The 25,883-nt window shown below is 54.3% G+C and overlaps 1 protein-coding gene across 18 annotated transcripts in view; it reads left to right on the forward strand.

Moving 5' to 3' along the window:
* Positions 1-25,883, forward strand: part of PCBP3 (poly(rC) binding protein 3) — a 212,629-nt gene that overhangs the window by 171,740 nt on the left and 15,006 nt on the right. For 8 of the 18 annotated variants that reach the window (XM_082461051.1, XM_082461050.1, XM_082461049.1 and 5 more), the window contains 8 exons: positions 13,288-13,442; positions 15,548-15,571; positions 16,714-16,746; positions 17,099-17,215; positions 18,057-18,188; positions 18,990-19,118; positions 22,211-22,354; positions 25,213-25,254. In XM_082461051.1, the coding sequence (XP_082317177.1) occupies positions 13,288-13,442; positions 15,548-15,571; positions 16,714-16,746; positions 17,099-17,215; positions 18,057-18,188; positions 18,990-19,118; positions 22,211-22,354; positions 25,213-25,254 (776 nt within the window). The remainder of the gene's footprint in view (positions 1-13,287; positions 13,443-15,547; positions 15,572-16,713; positions 16,747-17,098; positions 17,216-18,056; positions 18,189-18,989; positions 19,119-22,210; positions 22,355-25,212; positions 25,255-25,883) is intronic. The other 10 variants (XM_082461040.1, XM_082461038.1, XM_082461037.1 and 7 more) reach the window with 3 other exon arrangements.

A 25,883-nucleotide genomic window follows, 5' to 3' on the forward strand; every position in this document is an offset into this window, starting at 1 on the left:
CAAACAGGATAGAGTCAAGAATACACCCACACACATATGGACAACTGATTTTTGACAAAGGTAATAAAGCAACTTAATACAGAAAGGGCAGTCTTTTCAAAACGTGGTGTTGAAACAATTGGCTAATGCATAAAACAAAACAAAAAAAAAAACCCTTGACTTGAACTTCACAACTTACATAAAATTAACTCAAAATGGATCAAACATCCAAATGTAAAATCTAAAATTATAACCTATTTAGGAGAAAATATAGGAAAAGAAGGCTCGCTCATAAAAGATAAAAATTTTAAACAAAAGTCATAGAAGATAAAATTGAGAACTTGTATTTCATCACAATTAGAAGCATTTGCTTCATGAAAGATCCTGTTAAGATATGAAAAGACAAACCAGAGCCTCAGAGACAATCATTGTAAATCACATATCCAGCAAAAGGCTGTGTCCACAGCATACAGGCCAAGCCCTTTAACCTCCATGGAAAGAAAACAAGACAGTCTAATTAGAAGATGGACAAAAGACCTGAGCACACACTTCTCCAAAGAGGGTGAAGAGATGGCAAATACACACCTGGGTGGATGTTCAGCACCGTTAGCTGTTAGGAGAAAGCAGGTCCAGTCGCAAGGAGACGTCACCACCGTCTATAAAAATGGCCGAAGTAAAACACTGACACCCCCAAGTGCTGACGGGAACAGAGTGCTGGGTCTGTCTTGCCCTGGGCAGGGGCGTGGGGTGGGGGGCGGTTGGAGGGGTGGAAAACAGCACAGCTGCTCCCGCAAATAATTTGCCAGTTTCTTAAGAAGTTAAAGGTACACTTAACATATGATTCAATAATCACAGTCGTGCTTTGCCGTGCACCTGAAACTATCACAACATTGTTAATCGGCTATACTCCAATATAAAATAAAAAGTTAAAAAAAAATCACAGTCCTGGGTACTTATCACAGAAAAATGCAACCTTGTGTTCACACAAAAACGTGCACCCTGTTGCTGCCAGCTGCTTTATGTGTAATCCACCAGAGCCGAAACCAGCCCAGATGTCCTTCATGGGGTAACTGGATGCACGAGTCGTGGTGCAGCCATGGCCCCCAGCCACCAAGAGGAACAGACTTCTGTTAGGTACAGCAACTTGGGTTCTAGACCTCAAGAGCAGTAGCATTTGTTTGATTGGATTTATATGAAGTTCTTGAAATGATACAATTGTAGTGACATAGAACAGATCAGGGCTTGCCTAGGAGAGTGAGCCTATGAAGGGACCACGTACAGAGCTCTGCATGGTGGTCCCACTTGTGTGCGTGGTTAGGGAAATCTACACACGTGATAAAATTCCATAGACCCATACACCAAAAGAAGGGCATGTACAAACTGGGGCCATTGAGGTAATAGTGCTTGACCAGTGTCCCTTACTGGTTTTGCTAATGCACTGTAGTTATGTCAAATGGAAGCTGGGTGAAGGGTACACAGAAACTCTGTATTATTTTTGCAGCTACTCATGAATCTGAAATTATTTCATAATTATACAACACACGTGTATAATACACATACACAGACATTAGAGTGGACAGTTATTAAATCTGAAATATAAAAACTAAATTGTGTAAACAGATCAGTTAAATGTAAGAGATGGTCAGAGTGGAAAAAAAAGCAAGATCAATCTGTGTGCAGCCAGCAAGACACCAACATGAAATATAATGCTCTTGGCAGGTTGACAGAAAAAGGTATGTCATGTGAACACTGATCAAAACCAGGCTGGAGTGACTACACTCATATCAGAAGAAGTAGGCTTCCGGACGAGACGGTGACGGGGGTAAGAAGGACATTGTGTGAATATAAAACGGTCAATTGTCCAGGAAGACACATCCGCCCCAAATGTACATACATCACCTAACAGAGCCTCAAAACACAAGAAACAGAACCTGATAGAACAGAGAGGAGGATAAATTCACGATTGTAGTTGGAGATCCAACTGCGCTCTCAGTGACTGATGGGACAAGTGGCCTTGCAGGACGCCACACCTGGCTGCAGGAGGGACATGTTCGTGGCACACAGGGTGTTCCCAAGGTGGACTGTGCTCTGTGTAAAAAAACACAAAAGCCTAACGAACTTAAAACAGTTGAAATCACAAAAAGTATATATTCTGACCAGAGTGAAACTGAACTAGAAATCAGTAACCAAAGGTAACTTAAAATTTTCCAAATACTTGAAGATCAAAACACGCACCTCTAAATAATGCGGTCAATGTGCTGTATCAAAGGAATTTAGGAAATATTTTGGAATATTGGGAAATAATAGAATATATATAATAAACGCACATCTCTAAATTGGTAGGAATCAAGGAAGTCAGTGCCTCTAGAGAAACCTATGGCATGAAATGCTAACATGAGAAAACGTCTGCAAACAATTATCCAAGCTTTTACCTTAAGAAACTAAAAGAAAAAAAAAGGCAAGCAGAAGGGAGGAAATAATAAAACAAGACCAGAAACCAATGAAATTGAAAACAAACTCACTTTTCAAATTGGACCAACTCAGATGAAGAGAGGATGTGGAAGAGAGGGGCAGCTTGGTTGGCCGCGGTTCGCTCTGCTTCCTGGTACTTTTCTGCATCCTTTTGTTGGCCTCACAAGACATGTTCCTTCGTGAGTGTTTCCTCTGCCCTCTCCCGGGAACTGGGGGGTTTGCGAACCAGCCTGAGCCTGGGAGGGAGGAGGGTAAGGTCATGCAGGCTGGACCGAGGCAGGCAGTGATCTGTTCATTTCTGTAATTTTGTCATTTCAAGAATGTCGTGTAAGTGGAATCATACAGCGTGTGACCTTTGGGGACTGGCTTTTTTCACTCAGCCTAATTCTCCGAGGTTCCTCCCGTTGCTGAGAGCGTCAGCAGTTTGTTCCGCTTTGTGGCGGAGTAGGTGCCGCGTGTGCGGTCCCTGTCGCGCTGCCCCTGGCAGGGATGCACCGTGACTGGCTAACCAACCACTGGATGAAGGTGCTGCTTCCTGTTTTTGGCAATTACAAATAAAATCACAGCCTGCTGTGAGGGCATAAATTTTTATTGCTCTATAATAAACGCCCAGGCGTGCAACCACCAGGTCGAATGGTAGTTGCGTGTTTAGTTTTTTAAGAAACTGCCAGACCGTCTTCCAAGTGAGCAGGCCACATCCCCGCAGCATCTGAGTGGCCTGCCCGCTGCCCCGCATCCTCTCCGGGCTCGGTGTGCCCACTGCTGTTTATTTTGGCCGTTGTGACAAGTGAGCGATGGCCCCTCCCGTGGTGTTAATTTGCATTTCCCTGATGGCTAATGATACTGAACATCTATCTTCTCATGTGCTTGTTTGCCACCTGTCTATCCTCTTTGGTGAAATGTCCATGTCTTTTGCCCGTTTTCTAATTGGATTGTTTCGTTTTTACTGTTGAGTTTGATCATTATATATGCTTTAAACTAGTTCTGTGTCGGGTGTGTGGTTTGCAAATATTCTCTCCCAGTCTTGGCTTGTCTTTTCATCCTCTTAATATGTTTTTTGGCAAAGCACGGGTCTTTAGTTTTGACACATCTAATTTATCAGTTTTCCCTTTTGTATATCACGCTTTTAGTGTCAAGTCTAAGAATTCTGCCTTACCATGGACCCTTAGGATTTTTCCTTTTCTTTTCTGAAAGTTTCATTGCTTTACGTTTTACATTTAACTCTGTGATCCTTTTTGAGTTAATTTTTATATAAGGTATAAAGTTTAGTTCAAAAAGTCCATTTTTGCCTACAGATGTCCAGTTGCTCCAGCACCATGTGTTGAAAAAAGCTGTCTTTCCTCCGTTGAACTGCTTTTAGATCTTTGTCAAAAATCAGTTGGGCATATTTGTGTGGCTCTGTTTCTGGATTCTGTATCTGCTCCATTGATTTTCTCCACCAACACCACAGCCTTGATTACAGCAGCTGTATAATAAGTCTTGAAATTGGGGAGACCAGTTCCTTCTACTTTATTTTCCTTTGTCAGAATTGTTTTAGCTATTCTAGTTCCTTTGCCTTTCCGTATAGATTTTACAATGATCTTGTCTGTATCGCTGAAATTCTTGCTGGAATTTTAATAGGAATTATATTAAAGCTGTATGTCAACTTGGAGAGAACTGACATCTTTACTATGATGAGTCTTGCAATCTGTGTTCTGTCTCTCCATTTATTTAGATCTTTAATTTCTTTCAACATTTTGTAGTTCTCAGCATATAAGTCCTACACGTTTTGTTAGATTTACACCTAAGTAGTTCATGTCATCTGCAAATAGGGACAATTTTATCTTTTCCTCTCATTACCTTTCCTGCCTTTTTGCACTGACTGACCTCCCCGACTGTGTGAGTAATGGCCGTGAAAGGAGAGATGTTGTGCCTTGTTCTAAGGGGAAAGGATTTAACCCTAAGTGTGATGTTGGACGAAGGTCTTTTTGTGCATGCTCTTTATCGAGTTGAGGAAGTTCCCTTCTATTCCTGTGTTTTTTCCTGAGAGTTTTTATCACGAGTGGGTGTTGAATTTTGTCAAGTGCCTTTCTGCACAATATAATCAAGTGATATCTTCTTTAGGTCTGTCAATATGATTGATTACATGAGTTGATTTTTAAATACTGCACCAGCCTTGCATCGCAGGAAGAGTGGGCATAGTGTATAATTCTTATCATATACTGATGAGTTCTATTTGCTAATGTTTTTAAAGGATTTTTGCACCAGTATTCTTGAGGGCAGTTTTCTCCTTTTGTACTGTGTTTTGTACCATCTTTTGTACTGATTTTTGTGTCAGGCTAATACTAGCGTCATCAAATGAATTGGAAACTATTTCTCTTCTCTTCCGTTTTCTGAAAGAGATTATGTAGGACTGGTATTAATTCTTCTTAAAACTGTTGGTAGAATCCTCTAGTGAAACCATCTGGATCTGGAGAATTTTTGCAGGGGAGTTTTAAGATTATGAACCCAATTTCCTTCACAGTTATGTAGGGCTATTCAAATTATCAGTTTCATATTGGATGAGTTGTGGTAGTTTGTCTTTTTCAAAGAGTGGGTCAGTTTATCTAAGTCAATTTATTTGTGTAGAGTTGTTCTTAGTGTTCCTTTATTATCCCTTTGATGTATGCAAGGTTCTTAACAATAGCTCCTGATTCTTTCCTTATAATGATGTTTTGTCTTCTTTCTTTGTCAGTCGTCCTAGAGGTCTGTCAATTTTATTGACCTTTTCAAAGAATCAGCTCTTTATTTTATTGATTTTCTCTGGTTTTTCTGTTTCCAATTTTAATTATTTCTGTCTTATTCCCTTCCTTCTGTTTGCTTGAATTTATTTTGTTCTTTTTCTAGATTCTTAAAATGAGAGCTTAGATTATTGGTTTGAGACTTTTTCTCTTTTCTGATATATGTATTTTGTGCTATAAATTTCCCTCTAGGCAGTGCTTTAGTTGTGTTTTACAATTTTTGATATGTTGTATTTTTATTCGGGTATGTATTTTTATTCAGGTATACATTATACATTCAGGTCAACATATTTTTATAACCCTTGAGATTGCCTCTTTGACCCGAGGATTATTTAAATGGGTGTTGTGTTAGTTTCCGTGTGCTTGGAGATTTTTCTGTTATTTCTGTTATTGATTTCTAGTTTGATTCTTTTGTGACCTGAGAACACACCATACGATTTTGAGTCTTTTAAATTTGTTGAGGGTTGCTTTATGGCCAAGGATATGTTCTGCATTGGTATATATTCTGTGTGTGTTCTGCTGGTGCCAGATGTGCTGTAAATGTTGACTAGGTCCAGTTAGTTGATTGATGGTGGTGTGAGTTCTATATCCCTGCTGATTTTCTGCCTAGCTGTTCTTTCAGTTGTTGAGACGCTGTTGAAATCTTCAGCTGTAATTGTGGATTTCTATGTTTTTCCTTTCAGTTCTGTCAGTCTTCACATATTTTACTGTTCTAGTGTTTGATTCATACACTTTTAGGATTGCTTGCTATTGCTTCTTCATGGGTTGACTCATCTTTATATAATGCCTCTCTCCATCTTTGATGATTTTCATTGCTCTGAAGTCAATATTATCTGATATTAATATAGCCATTCCTGCTTTCTTTTGATTAGTGGTTGTGTGACACATCTTTTCCGATGAGTTTATTTTCAGTCTGCTTACATCTTTCTATTTGAAGTGAATGAGTTTCTTATCGACAGCATATGGTTGAGTCATTTTTCTTAATCCACTCTGCCATTCTGTTTTTTTAATTGGTAAATTTAGACTATTTACATTTAATGTAATTATTGAGATGTTAGGGCTTAAGTTTGCCGTTTCATCTTTTGTTTTCTGTTTGTTCTCCCTATGTTTTGTTTCTCTGTTTCCTTATTTCCTGCCTTCCTGTGGGTTACTCAACATTTTTTTAATAATTCCATTTTGACTTACTGACAGTGTTTTTGAGTATCCCCTTTGTGCAACTTTTCAGTGTTGCCCAGATATTACATTATATACATATAATGTAGGTGTTCTACTCGTGAAAGGAGGCATTGCCTTCACTTCCTCACCGTTACCGCCCACGTCTGCCCTGCCCCCAACTCACTGCCTCCTCCAGATTTCTTTCACAAAAGGAGAAGAGCAGGCCTGGGGTTATGTGGTTGGTTGGTTCCTATTACTGTCAGCCTCCCAGAATTCCTAACAGATGGAGTGGGGGAAGAGTTGGGGTGGGGATTAGGACCAGTGGCTCCCAAACATGGCCTTGCTCAAAAGGAGTCTGGAGAACCTTAAATGCAGCTTCTAGGACCACCTGGGTCTCCTGAGTCAGGCCCCGAGGGGTGGCACACACACACCTCGACTTCAGTGCCAAGGCCTCCATGCTCTGTCATTGTAAGACGGCCAGGTGAGCCCTAGGCCACCAGCTGAGCCCTGGGATACCAGGTGCGGCAGCATCTCCTTTCCCAGACTTGAATCTTGCAGGTACACCACCCTCCTGGGATGGGATGAACTGTGTAGCCACTGCCCTAAGGGCAGTTCTGGGAGTTGGGGCAACAGTCCTTCTCAGAGCTCCCCCCAGGAGCGCTCACAGCCCCCAAGTGCTGCTGCCTGAGGACTCAGCCTGGCCTGTGACTGACACCCAGAGCGCTCCACATTGGGTGGGGCTGTCTCCCACGTGGGCCCAGTGCTCCTCCCATTCCTCTGGCTCCTGTATCACCATAAGGATTTCTTGACAGGCCTGTCCCTCCCTCAGGAAGGTGCCCTGTTTACTTCTCTTTGTAGGACAGCACGGTGCCTGGAGCTTAGTAATTGCCCAGGAAATATTTGTTGAATTAACAAAGTTATTTATTACCAGTTACCTACGAGGCAAATTTCAACCTGCGTCTTGCATTTATGTGTTCTTGTAGGAAAGAACAGGGGCGGGAGCAGCTAGCACTGGCTCTGGTACTGGTCTTTGACGCCCTGTTTCCTGTGCCCTATCCAGGATAGCTGTGCCCCATCCAGCAGGGCTGTGCCCTATCCAGGAGGGCTGTGCCCTATCCAGCAGGGCTGTGCCCTATCCAAGAGGGCTGTGCCATATCCAGGAGGGCTCTGCCCTATCCAGCAGGGCTGTGCCACAGCAGGGGTAGCCATGTGGCTTCACCAGGCAGATGTCCCTGGAGGGGCCATCAGAGGCATTCTCAGGAGTCTTCCCCTGGGGGTTGGCTGCTCAGCGGCAGGATAGTCCTCTGCAGTGACCAGGCATTTGGCATCACAGGTAACTTCACCCTCCTGCCAGCTTCCTAAATGCAGCTTCAGCAGTTTACCCAGAGCCACCCATTGATGCTGACTTCTTAAATCCACCAGGAGTTTTAAGTGAAAAGTAAATGAGTGTATTTTACACACGTGAACAGAATCTGTACATGTGATGATTATAGAGTTTGCCTGTCAAATAGCCCTTATGTCTGCTTCCTGAATGTACCTTTCTCTCCTGCTTCCTCTTTGGACACCGGGAGGTGGTGGCTGGTAGGGGGCAGCAGAGTGCAGGCCGGAAAGCTCAGAGGCGCTGCGGGGCCAGCGGAGCGTACTCGTCAGGTGCAAGCACCCCCTCGACTGCCAGGGACAGCAGCACAGACGCCACGCCCTCTGTGTGTGTTTCCTGTGACTGGAGAAGAGTCCAGTCACGCAAGCCTGGGGTATGTTTAGAAATCGTCAGGATTCTGCCCTCCACCCCATCCTGCCCAGATCTGAGTGGGGGGACTGTCGGCTGGGCTCAGCGGGGCTCCTCCAGACTCAGGCTGGTCTCTTTTGCAGGCGGACTCCGCAGCCTGGACCGGCCGTGCAGCAAATGTGAGGCTGCATCTGCTCCCCCTAGTGTCACATCAGCCCGTTTTCCCTCCCAAGGGAATCGCAGCGCCGCCGGGAGACCCGCTCTCCCCGCCGCTCGCCTGGATCTTAGTCTCCCCACCAAAGCGCAGGCGGCAGGACTTGGAAATGGCCACAGATACGTGTTGCTGGACGTGCCCCTCGGCTCTGAGTGTACACCCATCTGTGGCCCCAATGTCCCTGAGGGAAGGACACGAGGTTTCATATAGACACAGGGGATTGCAGTGTCACAAAACCTGCCTCCATCCCCCCAGATCTACCCAGCCTGGCATCCTGGGGCAGATGCCCTTGAAAACCAGGGGGCGCTCTTACACGTGGATGTAGCACGTGGCTGCTTCCGCCCTGCCTGGGCGTTGAGGCCAGCTCCCAGCCCTGCTTCCCCCGGTGACCTCAGTGCAGGACCCACACCAGGGCAGCTGGAGTCCTTCCTCGGGACGCCACAGACGTGGACTGAGTGTCCCTTCCCGGTGCTGGGCGACATCGGCCGGGGACACTGGGATTTGTGGCAGGGCACCTGCAGGCTTTCTGCACAGGAGAGATCAGAGCAAACATGAGACCTGGGTTGCGGGGCAAGGGCTGCGGGTTCCCATCCCGGGCCTTGTCCCTGCGGCCACCCTTCCCTTAACTCTAGCCTCAGGCTTTGTGTCAGCGGGACGAGGTGACTCGTGTCCTCCAGCCGAGGAGCCGAGCAAAGCGGTCGAAATGGATTTGTGTCTCCCGTGCACTGGGAGCGGGTGGTCAGATTTGGATGATTTCCTTATAGATGGGACTGAACCGAGGAGGGCACCTTGGCCACGTGCAGGATCCCGCCCAAGGAATCGGGAAGAGCCGTGCGGCTCAGAGACGGGCCAGGCCTTCAGGCTCGTCTGAGGCAGCGCCTGGGTCTCCTCCACCCTTGGCTGGTGGCTGGTGGCTGTGCTGCCCCCGGAAGTGACCAGGCGCCGCCGGCGCTCACTCTGTAACCCACACAGGAAGCACTCTCGTCACGGTCACGCGGTGTCAGGGCTGCATTCCACTGCCTGGCCCTCGACCCAGAAACGACGACAGTTATACAACCAGGGGACACAGACACTGATGTCATCGTTGTGACTGTACAGCCTGTGTTCAGGAAGCAAGAGGAAGGTCGAGCGTGTTCAGTGGAGACGTGGATGACACAGAGAAGGACGCGGGCCGGGCTTCTGGGGGTGACACTGCAGCGTCCGAGGTGCCGAGGGCGCTGGCTGGTCAGCAGCAGAGCGGCCCATCCAGTGAGGCAGAGGAGAATGGCACCTCACGGAGTGAGGCACAGGGACAGAGGGCAGAGCCTGCCATGCCTGCAGGTGGAGGCCCTCCCCGCGCGGGGATGGGAGCAGAATATATACTCGAGAAAACAATGGCTGCAATTTTCCGAATTTGATGAAAATTCTAAGACTGCAGATCCAAGAAGTTCAGTGAAGCCCCAAGAACAAAAACACAAGGCACAGCATAATAACATAATTGCTCAGAACCAGTGATTAAGAGAAACACCTTTAAATATGCTAGAGAAAAGCAGGTTACGTTCAGAGGACAAAGGGGAGACTGCCGTAGACCCCTCCGGACACAGTGCGGTGAGGAGGGAAGGGCACCACGGCCCACCTGGAATTCTGCACCAGGTGAGACAGCCTTCAAAAGAAGGTGACTGTCCAGACACACCCAAAGCTGAGAGAACTCATCACCAGCAGACCTGCCCTACACAAATATTAAGGGAAATTCTTACGGTAGAAGAAAAATGATAGCAGAGCCACATGGTTGAGCATGAAAGACTCTTTTATTATTATCCAAATCCCTTTAGAAGAGAATTGACTGATTAAATTTAAAAAATAAAGTACTGTAGGATCTATAACATAGGTGGAACTAAAATGTGTGGCAGTAACAGGGCAAAGGCCGAGAGGAGAAAGGAGAACACCCTGCTGTCGGGTTGTCCTGCACCCGTCAGGCAGCGAGGCCGCAGCTCACGGGCTGAGTCAGGTTAGAGGTCTGTGCCTAAGCCCTGAAGCCACTGCCTGGGTGACAAAACCCAGAGTGGAGACTAGTTAGTGAATGAAGGAGACAAGGTGGAATCACAAAGTGTATGCAATTAATCCGAAATGTGGCAGAGGAAACATAGACACGGGGGAACGAAGAACAGATGGTGAAAGCAGAAAACAAATAGTGGAATGATAGACCTAAACTCAACCACATCAACAATCACTGTGAATAGTCCTAACACCCCCAATTAAAAGGCAGATTGTCGAAAAAGATTAAAAAGTTTCTTGTAGGCAACTATATGTTGCCTACAAGAAATTCACTTTGAATATAAAGACACAAATAAATTAAAAATAAGAGATGGAAGAAGAGACACCATGCTAACACTAACCAATAGTAAGGTCGGGTGTCTGTATTAATGTCAAAGTAAATTCCAGAGTCAAGAATATTACCAGAGATAAAGAAGGATCTTTCATAACGGTAAAGGGGTCAATTCATCCACAGAACATAACAACGCTAGATGTTACGATGCTAACGATGGAGCTTAAAATACATGAAGCAAAAAAAAGGTAGAACTGCAGGAGAAACAGACACATCCACAATCACAGAGACGTCAGCATTCCTACTCAATATTGGGATAAGCAGACAGAAAAGCATGCCCAGCCATCTTGCTCTACTGACATCTGTAGAACATCCCACCCAGTCACACAAGATAGACCACGTTCTGGTCCATAAGCAATTCTCAATCAATTTAAAATATCTCAAGTATTACAAAATATGCTGTCTAACTGTAATGGAATTAAATTGGAAATCAACAGAAGAAAGCTATCTAGAAAATCTCCAAATATTTGAAAACTCGATAACACACTTCAAAATATCCCGTGAATCAAAAAAGAAATCAGAAGAGAAATTAAGTCTTTTGAAATGAGTGGACAGAAAGCACAAATATAGAAATGTGTGGGACGCAACAAAAGCCACGTGTAGAGAGAAGTTTATAGAACTGAACATTGTATCAGGCCAAAAGTAAGAGTTTAAACCCATGCCACCAGCTTCTTCCTCAAGACACTAGAAAAGAGGAATAAATCGCAGGCGCTGCCCCCGTGTGTCAGGATTTGGTAACAAATGGGGTGGGTCGGAGAAGGGGTCATCGTGCCAGGTCTTGGGCCTGAGCAGAACACAGACATGACAGCCCATCTCTGCGCACGTGGACTGGGGGCGTCCGTCAGAAATCGGGGCGCCCAGGGAGTGGGGTGCAGGGTGAGATCTAGGCTCAGGCGCGTCTGAGGATGGTGTCAGCACAGAGAGGCATTTGAACCACGGACTAGACGGGCTTCCGGGGGTGGGGGGGAGGCGAGAAGGGGGGGGCCTCCTGCCAGGCCCCATCGGGGGACCATGTCTGCTTCTCCTCTTCCTCTCATCAAGTGGAGTAAAATACATTAAATCCCCAGCATGAGGAGGACAGATGGGGGGGTCCTCGCTGGCGAGAGGGATCTGCCGGTTTCTGGACACCAAGTGTGGGGAGGAGTGAGTCACAGGAAGAGGTTTTTCTGATGAACTGGCCGCCTGGCGTGGTGTGGACGGCTGTACCCACAGGAGTGCAGCTGCTGCTTCCTGCAGGGCATCCCTGGCCGCCACAGAGGTGGGAAGCGGGCCCAGCACACTTGGGGTGGCCTCTGATGGGAGGTGTCCCGGGTCCTGGTGGGATGGCCAGAGGATGCCCCCGCCTTCCCGGCGCCCCTCGCCTGCCATCTCAGGGTGGGTTCTTCAGGGTCGGGGGTACTGAGTCCGGTTGACCTGAACAGCCCCCGGGGCTGCTTCCATGCCCAGGGTCCACGGAGGCCTGGGCTGCCCACTCGTGGCCACGTGAAGCAGGCCGGCGCTCACTGGCCCGTGTGACTGATGGCGGCTGACGGCCTGCAGCCTGGAGCACCTCTGGCGCTCGCTGACCCACTTTCTCCACCGTGGGCTGGAGACATTTACATAACAGATGGCCCCAGACCCTGGCGGAGATGTTTCTAATTAAAAGGAGGCGTGGCATCCCCGCCTGGACCCCCAGCCGTCTGGTTCATCGGTGCAGGCACCTTAGCCTTGGCGCGCACCCTGAGCTTAGGAAGGGCTTTGCAGGGCTGCTGCAGGGTGTCTGCGTGGCAGGGAGCCGTGTCTATTTGGTGCCACTCCGATCGTTTGAACTCGGACCTGGATGCTGTGCGGACCTTGGGCGGGGGCCTCTCGGCTCTGTCCTCCACACAGTCAGGCTGAGTCACCCGCACGCGCACCTCGCTCTCCAACCGTCCTTCAGGTCCGCTACTGTGACCAGTCCTTGCCTGTAAATCTTAAAACGGAGCCTAAATGTTGCCTGGAGGGCGAAGTGCTGAACCGACACACTGCAGAAGTCATACAATAAGCGGACCCGTGATATGGGATGTAAAGCATTTTCTGAAAACTTTATAAAGGGGGACACTCAGCTGTTTGTCAGTTTAGTTAATAGAGACTGAGTCCACTTTAGAATGAGGATAACTAAGGAACCTCGACTCTAGACATAAAGGGAACACAGATCTGTAATCTCCTGGCTTTTTAAGGGTGAAGGGGAGGATTCTGGCACCAATGTGGTGGGAAATGGGCAGATCCAAGGTGACAGCAGAGCAGACACACGGGGGTCCCCAGGCTTGCTGGTCACCCCTTTTCCCCTCCAGCGGCTGAGGGAGCTGGTCCGGTGTCCCTCATCACAGAGGTGACACTGAGGCCCAGGACCATGCGTTAGTCAGCAGTGAGGCCAGGTCACTCGCTGGCGGGCTTTCCCTGAGGCCCATCCCCCCTGCCATGTACCCCAGGCCCCCACAGGTGCCACACCGTGAGTCCCGGGGCCAACCCTTCCTCGTGCTGACTGGGGTGCCCAGGAAGCCTCTGCCTCTCCCCAGCAGCGATGCTGAAGGCGGCAGCCCACCGACCCACCCGCCCGCCCAGGCCCGGTCACCTGACGTGTGCCTTCCCTTGCCAGGTGACACCATCTGGGCCCCATCTGTCCTTCCTCACGGCACCCTCGGCACCTTGAGCCACCACCCCCAGCTACATTTTGGAAGAAAGATGGAGTCCAAGGTCTCAGAAGGTGGCCTGAACGTGACGCTGACCATCCGCCTGCTGATGCACGGAAAGGTACGGGGGCGGGAGGGGGGGGGGCACGCCCACCGCAGGGGTCTTCGCTTCATATTAGGCTTTTTAAATTCTAAGCAATCTCCGACTTACAAAGCAGCTGCAGTGCCGTCCAGATTACGTTTCTCCCAGAACCTTTCGCGACTGAGCTGCCCGCCTGCTGCCCCCATCCCCTATGCCCTAGTGTGTATTTTCTACATGTGAGGGCGTTCTCCTCCAGCACACTAACACTGATGCACACGTGCCGGCCAGGTGGCTAGGGCCCCACTCAAGTACACCGGTCATCCCAGGGCTGCCCTTCAGACAGGCGCTCCCCACGCTTCCTTTGCCTTTTGCTTTGAAAGCAAAGTTCCCACCCAGTTCTTCTGTAGAAAGAATGTCCCTCACTTTGGCTTTTTCTGACGTTTCCTCACCGTTGGCAGGAGTGTCACAGAAGCTTTCCTATCAGGTAGTCCGGATTTCAGGGTGTCACTTGGTGGGGGGCACCTTCTGGGCGTCTCCCCAACTCCTCTTCCACAGTCATCAGGGCGTCTTTGCTGGCGGGTCCTTAGGTGCTGCGTGAACGTCCTGTGTGCCACCCTTGCTTCATTCGTGGCTTCCTAGACGCAGGGTTTGCTGTTCTGCTCGCATCACCCCCCATGCTGTCCCCACGCTGTCCCCGCACTGTCATTATTGATTTTGGTGCTCACATTGTCCCTGACTTGGCCATGGTCGCCCCACCGAGCTGGCCCGCGTCCTCTTGGGGGACCACCGTTCTGACTGCACGTCCTCTCTGCACACCGCTGTCGCTCATCCTTACTTTCCCGCTGGTCCTGGAATCAGCCGTTTCTCTAGAGAACCCGACTCCCTTGAGTGGAGGATGGTGGGATGGTGTTAGAGCCCAGAGGTGGGCACGTGGGGTGCTTATGGCTTTTGGGCTGCTGTGGGCCCCAGACAGAGCTAGGGAATGTGTGTGTGTGTGTGTGTGTGTGTGTGTGTGTGTGTGTGCGCGCGCGCTTGTGTGTGTGGGTGTGGGTGTGTGTAGAATCATACACACCTATGTCTGTGCACATTTGCGCACTATTTATTTCCATATTTATCTCTAAATTGGGCTCCGAGTTCACACCCCCTATTCCAGTCCAATAGCACAGGGTTCATCCTGGCTCCTCTGTCTGGTGTTTGTACCATGAGAAACCCAGGGGACGGCAGAGGCTGGCATAGTTAGTGCCTGGGGCACTGCTCTCCCTAGATTTCCGGAAACTGGTGCTCACACCTACAGCCTCCCTTTCCGTGATGGAGGGATGCTGACCGCCTTTCCCACTCCCAGGGTGGGTAGCATTTGGTCAAGGTTGTCAGAAGCTGGGTGTATACCGTGGAGGACAGTCTGAGGTCAGATGCACGGCCCCCCCTCCAGCAGCTGCTGCCACAGCAAGTACCAAACCCTGCCCCTGGGAGGTGAGGCGCCCTGGCTGCCGGAGGGGCCACCACCCCGTGCCCAGCTGCCCTTTGCTGCCACAGCCCCTGCTGCACACGCGCCCTCCTGGCCTCGCAGAACTGAGGCGTTTCCCAGGACACTGTGATCGCTGAGGGCTTCACTGTAATGAGGAAGATGAGTTTGATTGTGGAAGCCGCTCTCTGCAGCTAGAAGCAGGCTGGCCCCGCCTCCCTGAGGTGCCGTGGCGGAGCCTGTGGGTCTGTCCCAGGCTGGGCAGTGCTGCGACAGGCAGTCCTGGCCGGGAGCGTGTCTGAACCATTGCGGGCCCCAGGCTTTAGAACCATGGTGGTGTGCTCCAGAGTTTTTCAGTGTTCTACATTTTTTTAAAAAAGTCAAACAGCAATAGCAGCGCTAAATTTTTATACATCACAAAATCATTGGGGGAGATTTTATCTTTCATCCATTTCTTGCAGGGTTTCCTTGAGGGCTTAAGTGCACAGGTGATACCTGTTGGCATGCTTATCTGGACAGCAGCTGGCCATTCTCTTTCTCTTTGTCTGCCCGCTCCCTCCCGACCGCCCAGCCTCCCGTCCGCGCGCGTGACCCGGAAGGTGGGCGCTCCTGTGGCGCCTGTCGCAGGGGTTTTGCTCCTTCTGCTCTGTGACGTCATCTTTCTGTGATTCTTTTCCCACAGGAAGTTGGCAGCATCATCGGGAAGGTAATTATTTTTTTTATTCTTATTTTTTTGGCTGCCTTGGGTCTTCGTAGCTACGCGTGGGCTTTCTCTAGTTGCGGTGAGCGGTGGCTTCTCTTGTTGCAGGGCACGGGCTCTAGGCGTGCAGGCTTCGGTAGTTGCGGCACGTGGGCTCAGTAGTTGTGGCTCGCAGGCTCTAGAGCGCAGGCTCAGTAGTTGTGGCGCGTGGGCTTAGTTGCTCCGCGGCACATGGGATCTTCCCGGACCAGGGCTCGAACCATTGTCCCCTGCATTGGCAGGCGGATTCTTAACCACTGCGCCAGCAGGGAAGTCCCAGGAAGGTAATTATTGAGTGAACTCTGCCTCTACCGGGGTATCTCAGAGGGACAGTGAGGTCTGGAGCACTCCTGTGCGGGGGGTGAGCCGCACGCGGTGTGTGCCAGGTGAGCAGGGAGGATCCCACTGCAATCCTGCCCCGTCGCCTTCAGGCTGCACCCCCACGAGGCTGGTCGCAGAGCTTCCCGTTGTCCAGCCCTGTGGGAGCTGGGGAGTCATCCCCCGAGGGAGCCCTGCCGCCCTGGTGGCCAGTCCTTCTTCCCGGGTTTGGGAGCTCAGTACCAGTTCCCACGTGCATTCCTGGGAGCAGTCTCCCACCTCCGGCCTGAGTGGTGGTGAGTCCATTCTCAAAGAAACGTTCCCCTGGGGAAAGTGAGCGCTGGTTTGGAAGCTGGGTGCGTGTAGGAGGGAGGTGGGCCAGGACCCCGCACCCCCAAGACGAAGCCTTGCAACCGTCTATGGCTTCGCTGGTTCCTCGTGGTCCCTGAATGGTGGGGGAACCCCCGGAGCTCAGAGTCAGGCTTCTTTTCACAAGTTCCTCGTGGGATCACCCGAGGGCCTCGTCCCCCCACTTTGCCGGCTGTGAGGCTGGGGGACGGGTGCAAACCCGCCCCGTGGAGCAGGTGCCCAGGCCAAGCGTGGAGCCGCATCAGGTCCCTGGGGCCAGGTCTGCCCAGCCCACAGCCTGTGCCCTGGGCGAGGTGGCGGGCGGGCCAGGGAGTCACGCATGTCGGGCCCAGAGCCCACCTTCGAGGGCTGGGGCGCCCGGCCTCCCGTGCCTGTGGTGGAAGCCCAAGTGACCCCCTCCCTTGTCTGAACCTCTGTTCCAGAAAGGAGAGACCGTGAAGAAGATGCGTGAAGAGGTGAGTTGGCACCCTGAGCCACGTGCTGTTTCTGGGAGGGCGGGAGGGAGGAGGCCAGGGCCTCCTAGCAGCTCTGCGCCCAGCCCCATGCGGCCGGGACCCGCCGGGAGCCCCGCATGGCAGGGATGTGAGCGAGGGGTGGCCATGCGGAGCCCCGAAGCGCACACCAGCAGTTCAGGTGCCTCCCGGTCACGACCGGGTCACAGCCAGCCCAGTAGGACAGGACCGGCCATCAGTGCCGAGGCTCGGGCACCACCAGCCGGCAGGAGTACCCGGTGGTCAGTAGGATCCAGCCCACTGCCGGCCCCAAGGCTTTAATCCAGTTTCTGGGGTCTGCGTACCTCCCTCCCAGAGCGGGGCAAGGATCAACATCTCGGAAGGAAACTGCCCAGAAAGAATCGTGACCATCACGGGCCCGACAGACGCCATCTTCAAGGCCTTTGCCATGATTGCCTACAAGTTTGAGGAGGTAAGGGGCGCCCCTGGGAAGCCCTGTCCCAGAAGAGGGGACGTCTCAGCCTCTCTGCCTCCTCTGCCTCCCCGGGGACTGCCCCCTCCGGTCCACCTGGTGACCGGCCAGGGTCCCTCCTCCCCCAAGGCCCCCCTCCCTCACTGAGCGGTCCCTCGGGGCCTGCCCCCAGAGCACGAGTCCTCAGGGAAGGCCTGGCGCCGGCAGTGAAGCGGCCACGTCCAGGCCTCAGCCCTGTCCACAGCAGCTGACCCCCAGCGTGTTTAGCTTGGCTCAGATGTGGATGGACAAAGGGAGACCCAGGCCTGGGAAATCTACATGCATTTATGTGTCTGTGCACTTTTGTGTACGTCTGTCAGAGTTCAACCTTAAGATTTTTATGTGTTTCTGATATTTTTGAAATTGCTAAAAGTTATCTGGAGATGCATTTGGTGTCTTTATTTACTTGAAGGGTGATCAAGCTGGGGAGTAAGTCCTTCTGTCAAATGGATCACCCTCTGTCCAAGCCCCTCTCTGCCCGCCAGGCCTTAGGGACAGAGGTCAGACCCTGCGTCCAGGCACCCTGGGGGTCTGCGCCCCACCCTGCGGCAGCAGCGCGACGGCCCAGACGTGCACGTCTGGGGGTCCCCTTGTGTTCTCCAGCCGCCCCTCCTCGTCCCCTGAGCCTGGCCTGGCCTCGCAGCCCCTGTGACCAGCCCAGCCCGGCCACCGTGTCCTCCCGCTGTTCACCCTCAGCCGTTTGCCATCGTGCCTCTGCCTCCCCCTCGTCCTCGTCTCCCCAACCCCCGACAGGGAGCCTGCTAGGCTCTCGCGGCCGACACAAGTGCCTCTCCCTCCCCAGGACATCATTAACTGCATGAGCAACAGCCCAGCCACCAGCAAGCCCCCGGTGACGCTGAGGTTGGTGGTCCCCGCCAGCCAGTGCGGGTCCCTGATCGGCAAAGGCGGCTCCAAGATCAAGGAGATCAGGGAGGTAACGAGCCCTCCCCGCCCGGGAGCCGAGCGCCGGGCGGGTCAGGATGTCCCTAGGGCAGAGCACTAGCCGGGTCCCTGCAGACCCTGCAGCACAGAGCTTGCAGCAGGGGAGGGACGAGCCACAAGGCAGAGTGACCGTGGGAGCCCCCGCTGTGGGCGTCGCGCAGAGGAGCCCAGGCCTGACTCCCGGCACGCGGCCGTGGCTCCCCCACCCAGTCCTGGGCTCCAGGGCCCAGGCTCTGCCCCCCGGGAGGCTGCCGCTCCCACTGCCGGGCCCGTTTCCTGAGAGTCGCTGCGCCGTCCCAGCTGGGGTGGGGTTTGCCTGAGGTGCCCACCTTACCTTCACAAGCTCATCTCCCAAGGAAAGCCCGAGGCCTTCCTTCCCCAAAGGATGGCAGCCCCCAGGCTTGATTCCTTCCAGGAAAGACGGCCGCACGCTTTAGGCCCCATGACTGGGATCCAGCTTTCTCTGTGACCTCAAACTCCACAGAGAGAGAGAATTCCACATATTTGAAAAAAAAACCTCTGTCTCCTGAGATGCCGCTTCCGCACCCAGCATCGCCCGCCCTGCTCCAGGTCCGCGGTGCCCTGGCAGCAGCGGGCTGAGCTGGATGGGGCTGCCCCGGGGGCTCCAGACGGAGCGTGCTGAGGAAGGGCGTGGGGGGCTGACCTGGGGCAGCGTCGGGGGGCGTCCCGAGGCGTGCTGTGCCCTCGACGCCCCCGGGGGCACCCAGGAAGTGCCGCTGCAGTGCACACTGCCCCCCTCGGTGGGGCCCCTTCCAACGTCTGCTCTCTCCAGTCCACAGGTGCCCAGGTCCAGGTGGCCGGGGACATGCTGCCCAACTCCACGGAGCGGGCAGTGACCATCTCGGGGACCCCCGACGCCATCATCCAGTGTGTCAAGCAGATCTGTGTGGTCATGCTGGAGGTACAGTCGGTCAGCAAGTCCAGGGCCCCTCGCCAGCCTGCCGCGCACTCCGTGCCAGCCGGGGCTTCTGAGCGCTGGAGGCCTCGGGGCCCTGAGGGTTCAGGTGGTCAGGGTCGCGTGAGGGCGGGCCTCAGGGACGGCCTGGGTGCAGGCTCCGTGGGAGGGCAGCCGCCGGCTCCTGCCGCCTCGGGTGGGTCGGTCGTCTTCACTGGGGATCTGCGGAGAGAACGGAGAACGTGGGGGGCATGAGCCCCTCCCCTCATTTCTGGAGCTGGATCAAGAGTTAGTAGCCCATGGTGTGAGGGGCGTTCAGCAAAGGGTCAGTCCTTAAAAGTGGTGCAGGTGTGCCCTGGGGCCAGGTCTGGGCTGGAGATGCAGATGGAGTGAAGAGGCCCACGCCATGGACAGGACCCCACTGCATGGGACCAGCCTGAGGGCTTCAGAGACGCTGCCGAGGTACAATGGGCAGGACTTAGGGAAAGCACACGAAAATGCCCCAACTGTGAAGACAGAAAGAAGTAAACAAAAGGATTAACCAAAGGAGAAGCAAGGAAGGCACAGCTGAGCAGGAAAAACCTCTCTTGAAAATCTGAGGGAAAAAAACCCAAGATTTAACTTTCAATCAATACCCAAACTGCTACAAGATTAATTGAAGCTATCAATAACAGTTGCTGGTCTTTCTTAAGCTAAAATGAAGTCATCGTGCCTCAGACGAAAGGTTTCAATACCTGTGCTGGTGGCCCGGCCACCTGGGCCCTCCTCCCCCCATGCCCGAAGCTCTTGACGGAGGGTCTGCCTGAGGTGACAGCAGTCTCCCCCAGGAATTAGCCTGGGGGGGGGCAGCGGTGGGTTCTCCCTCTTTTGTACTTGACATGGTGTTAAAGCACCATGTCCAACTCCTTAAAAAAGAATTTGTATCGTTTTTATTTTCCTGAAGTATGATATTGGGAAATCAAAACTATTTTTCTAGATATTTCGTTCTGAAGCTTTCCCCACACGCTGGTCACGGTGAGGATGAGTGTTCTCTTCAGTCCCGGCGCTGGGACCGTGAGGGGCCGTGAGGGTGGGTAGCGAGCAGGGCCCGGCACCCCTAGTGTGGCAGATGCCCAAGCGGCCTGGTGGGTGGCAGTGCCCAGGCGAGGCGGGGTGGCGTGAACCACTCCAGGAGGGACGCCGCCTCCGATGTCCCTGACGAGGTCAGAACAGGACATGTGGGCTCCTCAGGACCCCTCCCACGTGGCCTTGCTTGTGCCACGTTTGTGGTCAGACGTGACCCCACAGGAGAGCTTGACCCCGTTGGCTGTGGGGCGCTGGTGCCCCCAGGGCCGTGAAACGGCGAACGCTGAAGCACACGGGCAGGCGTGATCGGTCCTCGAGGGACGGGGACGAGGCCTCCTGCCGTTGGTGTCACGAAGCCCCCAGAGGCCGGAGCAGCCACTTATGGGGGAGGAAGCGTCACCGCAGCAAGGAGCCCCTGGTCCGATGTTAAATGAAGAGTGACTGGAGTTTCGGGCTCTGGGGTGGGGGGCTCCGCCCATGAAATCACTACCGAAGGAGGGAGGGGCTGCTCGAGGTGTGGCGGGTCGGTGGAGAACGCGAGGGTCGGGGCTGCAGCCCTGGGTTGGGGGCGTGTGCTCAGAAGTCCTCCCTCCACCAGAGGTCAGCTTGAAGGGAACTGGATGTCATGGCCATCAGGGCCAGTGGAGGGCAGGCGCTGCCGTCAGCGGGGTCAGAGTGCACCATGGAGCAAGGTGACAGTTGAGGCTGAGAAGCGGGGAGCCCACCCCCCAGCTCAGGGATGGAGTGGGGGCAGCAGCTGGACCGAGTCCTCCTTTCGCAGCGGAAACGGTCACTCAGGGTAGTCACGCTTCCTGCACGGTGACCCCTAATCGCCCCGAGACCACAGAGAACCCGGCTGTAGAGGCACCTGGACACGACCTCAGACGAGCCGGAGACGGGAGGACGGGAGCCCAGCGTCACCCACACGGGGTCAGCACACTGGCCCTCGAAGCAGCCCCTCTTGCTCTCCACAAGATCACGCAGCAGGCCAAGGTCACTCAACGTGTCAAGGTCACACAGAACATCCAAGGTCACACAGTAGGCCAAGGTCACATGGTGTGTTCCAGGTCACACAGTAGGCCAAGGTCACACTGTGTTCAAGGTCACACAGCACACATCTAAGGTCACACAGTGTGTTCAAGGGCACGCAGCATGGACAAGGTCGCATGGTGTGGCCTGGGCTGCAGAGTTGAAGCTGCCAACCCCTCTGCTGTCCCCACCTCCCTGTGTGTGTCTTGGGTTGGGTCACTCTGAGGTCACACCGCCTGGTGGCTGGGCCTGGGTGGGCAATGGCCTCAGGAACTCCCAGCAAGGCAGGCTGCCCTGGTCCCTGAGCTCTGTCTCTGGCTGGTGGTGCTGCTGACTCAGGACTCGCGACAACAGCCCGGGCCCAGCCCCGTGGACTTTGCTCCCAGGGAAGACGGCCACCCAGGCAAGGGGACAGGGGAGGGCCTGATGGCTTCTGACCAAGGGGTCAGGTTGACATCATCAGAATCTGGCCGACTTCTGGTGCTTGAGAATATCGTTCACCCCAAGATATGAATCCTATACTTTTGGACACAGAATAATGAAAGGAAATTGTAGCAAATTTCATCACAACTGTGGACTATTTCATTTGGACTCTAAGGTGCATTAAATGATGGCTTTTTTTTAAAATAGTAAAGTTGGATGTTTCTAACTTTCCTGTGACGATGTCGACTGAACATCAGCCCAGGCCACGCGAAGCCCCGGCACTGGCACCGAGTCCCCGGGGGATCTTTCCCGAGGACTGAAGGAGGGGGCGCGCCCCTCTCAGAACGCGGCACCTGTGCTGGCGCCTGGGGAGGGTCGCGTGCGCGGGCAGGGGCGCGTCCGCCCGCCTCACCCGTCACCCGCCGCCTCCTGCTGGGGCTGTGTGTAGGGCCGTGGTCCCTGGAGGACCTGGGGGCTGGGGAGGGCGGGGCGGCGCGGGGGGGCTCGGAAGGAGGCCTCACGACTGCCAGGCTGCGAAGCTGCTCTAACGCTCTCTCTCCCTCTCCTGTCCCTTTTCCTAGTCCCCACCGAAAGGTGCCACCATTCCCTACCGCCCAAAGCCCGCCTCCACCCCTGTCATTTTTGCAGGTGGTCAGGTAAGAGCCGACCCGCTCTCGGCCTCCACTGCCAACCTCAGCCTTTTACTGCAGCCCCCGCCGCTGCCCGTTAGTGCACTCAGGTTTTCTCCCTTCTCACGTGCACGTGTCCCCCGCGCACGCTGGACGCAGAGCTTTCCCGGCCCGCAGCCGGCCCCTGGGGTGGACGCGGGCCACCGCGAGAGAGACCCGCCAGGCAGCGTCCGCAGACAGAAAGGGCCGAGGCGGACGCCCTGTGGAGGCTGGGCCCAGGAGGACTCTGGTCCGGGCTCAGGCCTGCTCAGCCGGGCAGCACCGCCCGAGTCTAGCTTCCTGGTGTTTTTAGGAAGCTCAGAGGCAGGAAGGGCCGGGAGCGTTACCAGGGGTTTTATGACTCCTGGTTGAGGCAACTACGGCTGTAAGAACTGGCCCCATCTCCCCTGAAATACACGTTCCCAACTTCCCACACACGAGTTTCCCCCAGGAACACGTGAGGGACGAGACAAGGATGAAGGAGAGGCCAGCTGGGCGTCCCGTTACAGGGACGACCCTCTCTCTCCTCCCTGCCGCAGCCTGGCTGCAGGCCCCGCAGGCCGGCCACGGCCACTTCACACACCTGCTGTTTTGGTGGGTGCCCCTGAGCTTTCTCTCCCGCCAGGGAGGGCCTGGGAACCAGGGGTCACGGAGATTTCTGTCTGAGGCCAGTGGTTGGCTTAGCGGGACCTGGAGGGGCCGACAGGGGGGCCGTGCCCTGTCTTCTGCCCTTGGGCACCGGGCTCAGAGGCGTCCACCAGGAGCTCGCTTTGTCCCTTCGCAGCAGGGTCACGGCAGCCGCGGTCGAGGGACTTTGAAAAGGCCAGGCCAGTGTGCCAGGAGAAGCTCTGCGTCCAGGCGGCAGTGCTGTGTGCCTTGTTCAAGGGAGAGTTAAGACAGAGACTTCCCAGATGACCCAGGACGGGAGGGCCGTGAAGGAAAAGAGGCAAATACACACTCTCCACGTTTTTCTCTGCTCTGTAAGGGAACCTCGTCCGGTTTCTCTCCCGCTGAGCCCCATGAGGTGAGGGCAGGGTCTGAGCTCCTGCGGCAGCGTTTGTGGCGAATCCCCGGGGAGAGGGGGGCAGCGGCTCCAGCGGCCCCCGTGGTTCAGGGCAGCCGCAGACGGCCCGCCTCGTTCAGAGCTCCTTTCCTGCCACACATCCGTGATCGGCGGCAGGTTAGTTACCTGCGTGGCCTCAGCCCCAACATTCAAGCAAGCCCACGATGATTCCACATGGAGAAGTGCGGGCTTTATTCAGAGGGGAGGCATGTTAACACGAGCCAGAGCCTGGCAGCCTCCCGGGCCCAGCCCAGCCCCGGCCGGGAAAGCAGGGCGTCACCCACCCCGCAGTCAGGACGGCGAGGTCACCACCACCGTGGGCTTCGCAGGGGCTCAGCACCTTAACCCAGCGCCTGTGCCCTGGGGACAGGTAGTGTGGCCAGTGACTGACTAGTGTTGGTCGCTGGCGGGGGACAGAGTCACAGGAGGGTCACTGCGGCGCTGCAGGTAGCGGGCAGAGGGGCCACTGTACCAGGCCCAGGGCCCTCCCCGCCCGTGTGCAGGACGCGCTGCACACCCAGGCTTCAGAGCCTCCCGCCTCGCCCTGTCCCCGTGAAGATGCCCGCACGTCCCCGCTGCCGAGACGCACTTCCTGCCGTCCCAGCAGGTTCGGTCCGTAAAGATTTCATCCAGGCGGAACCTGTGACCTGTCGTCTGTCTGTACCTCTGCCCTGAAATGATGGTAGGCGGCCCGTGCACTTCCAGTAGAACTAGAAACCATAACACCTGAGAGATGAAAAGATAAGTCAGAAACTGAAAGTGTCTGGGCTAAAGAACTGCCAGCCGGGGAGCACATGGGCAGCACTGTCCCAGGGCCTGTCACACTCGGGGACACGTTGGCGCAGTGCCTGGTGGCGTCCCACGGCCCCGAGCACGCACAGCCTCCCCGGCGCGTGCTGTGTCTCATCAGGTTCCTTTCCTTCCCCACGAGGTGCCCGGGCCTCCCCGAGACGGGGGCTCTGCGCCCGCCCCACCTGCAGGCCCAGCGTGGCTGGTGCCACACGTTCCACCTCTCCGAGTCCCAGTGGCAGGTCTTTGTCTTTACTCTCCCTCGACTCTGTGTGGTTTGTTTGTTTTCTGGCTGTGAGTTTCTGGAAGCATCTCGGCTGAGGGACTGTTGAGGCAGGTGGGGCGGGCGGTGGGAGAGGCTCCGGGGCCCACACATGCGCTGCGGCTGCTCCGAGTCACTGTCTTGAAGGCAAGTGACACGGTGACGGCAGAACAAGCCCCCTCTGGGAGCTGTGCCACCACGAGCACGCTGCCCCCACGTCACAACGGCCACCCGGTCCTCTGAGGCTGGAGGACAATCGGCCAACCTGTGGCTGACTTGGGTGCATTTCTTACTTAACCTGGCGTTCGCAAAATTGGTTTTGAGTCACCTTTTAAAGTTTTCTGTTTTGTTGTTTGGGTTTCTTGGAGTAAATATTTCCTGAAAGTGTTTACTCTGATAACCGATTCAGTTCTCAAAAGGTTAATAATCAGTGAATCTATGGCAACGGTCAAGCGGATCGTTCTTAGATACTGTCAGTTGGGGAGCAAGGGGGGTGAGAGTCGGAAGCCATCTGCCTGGTCCTTCCCCTCCCCCCCGCCCCGCCCCATCGTGTGTCTGGTTGTAGCTCCAGCCACCAAGGGACCCGGGAGGCTCGATGCCAGGACCCTGCCCCCCATCTCGGCACCCCGGGCCCTGGGAGGGTCGCCTCTCCTACGTGAAGGGGCAAGGCCTTAACCAGAGGGCCCGGGGCCTGCTCACAGGAAAGCCCTCCCTGAGGAGGGCCCTCGTCCCGCAGGGGAGGCCGCGGTGGGGGACACGTGGCTGCCGCTTCTCGAGCTGACGGTGTCTCTCTCTCTCTAGGCCTACACGATCCAGGGACAGTACGCCATCCCCCACCCAGATGTGAGTTTTTACTCTGTCCCTTCACCTCTCTTCTCGTCACCACTTCCCTCCTACCTGCATGCTGCTGTCAATCGCTACTAATATTAATATTACACTATAATATTAATACTGTTCTCAGTGTTCCTGACCTGTGTCATATCCATATGGCCCTGAATAACCTTGAATCTCTTAGCACTAATTCTGCTCCTGTGGAGGACTTGGCCTGATGTCCAATTGTTTTGATTGTGGCTGCAGTCCGGCTATTCCTGTGCACATGGGGCCTCGGGCGGGGGCCACCGGGCTGCTGTGTCCCCGGCGCCTGCCCTGGTGGGCGGGGACAGCTTGGGCCCCGTGGGCACCTGAGCAGGCAGGTGATGTGCCATCAGCAGGTCTGCCGGGATACCCTGGATGGGCGTTTGAACACCTGGAGAAGCTACATGCTCCCTTTCAGGCCCCGGTCGGGGCAGGGTCCACGCGTGCACGGGACCCAGGCTGCCGGGGCCCCGTGCGGCAGGCGAGGCTCTGGTCTAGCGTTGGGACGCGCTCCACGCCCGGGGCCGCTCCGGACTGGGTTCCAGGCTGAGCGCAGCGTTGGTGCTGGAGGACTGGACGCCCCGAGCACACTGCAGGGGGGCCGCAGGCCACAGGGC

This window comes from Balaenoptera physalus (genome assembly GCF_965194825.1).
Source record: "Balaenoptera physalus genome assembly, chromosome: 4".
Classification (NCBI taxonomy): domain Eukaryota; kingdom Metazoa; phylum Chordata; class Mammalia; order Artiodactyla; family Balaenopteridae; genus Balaenoptera; species Balaenoptera physalus.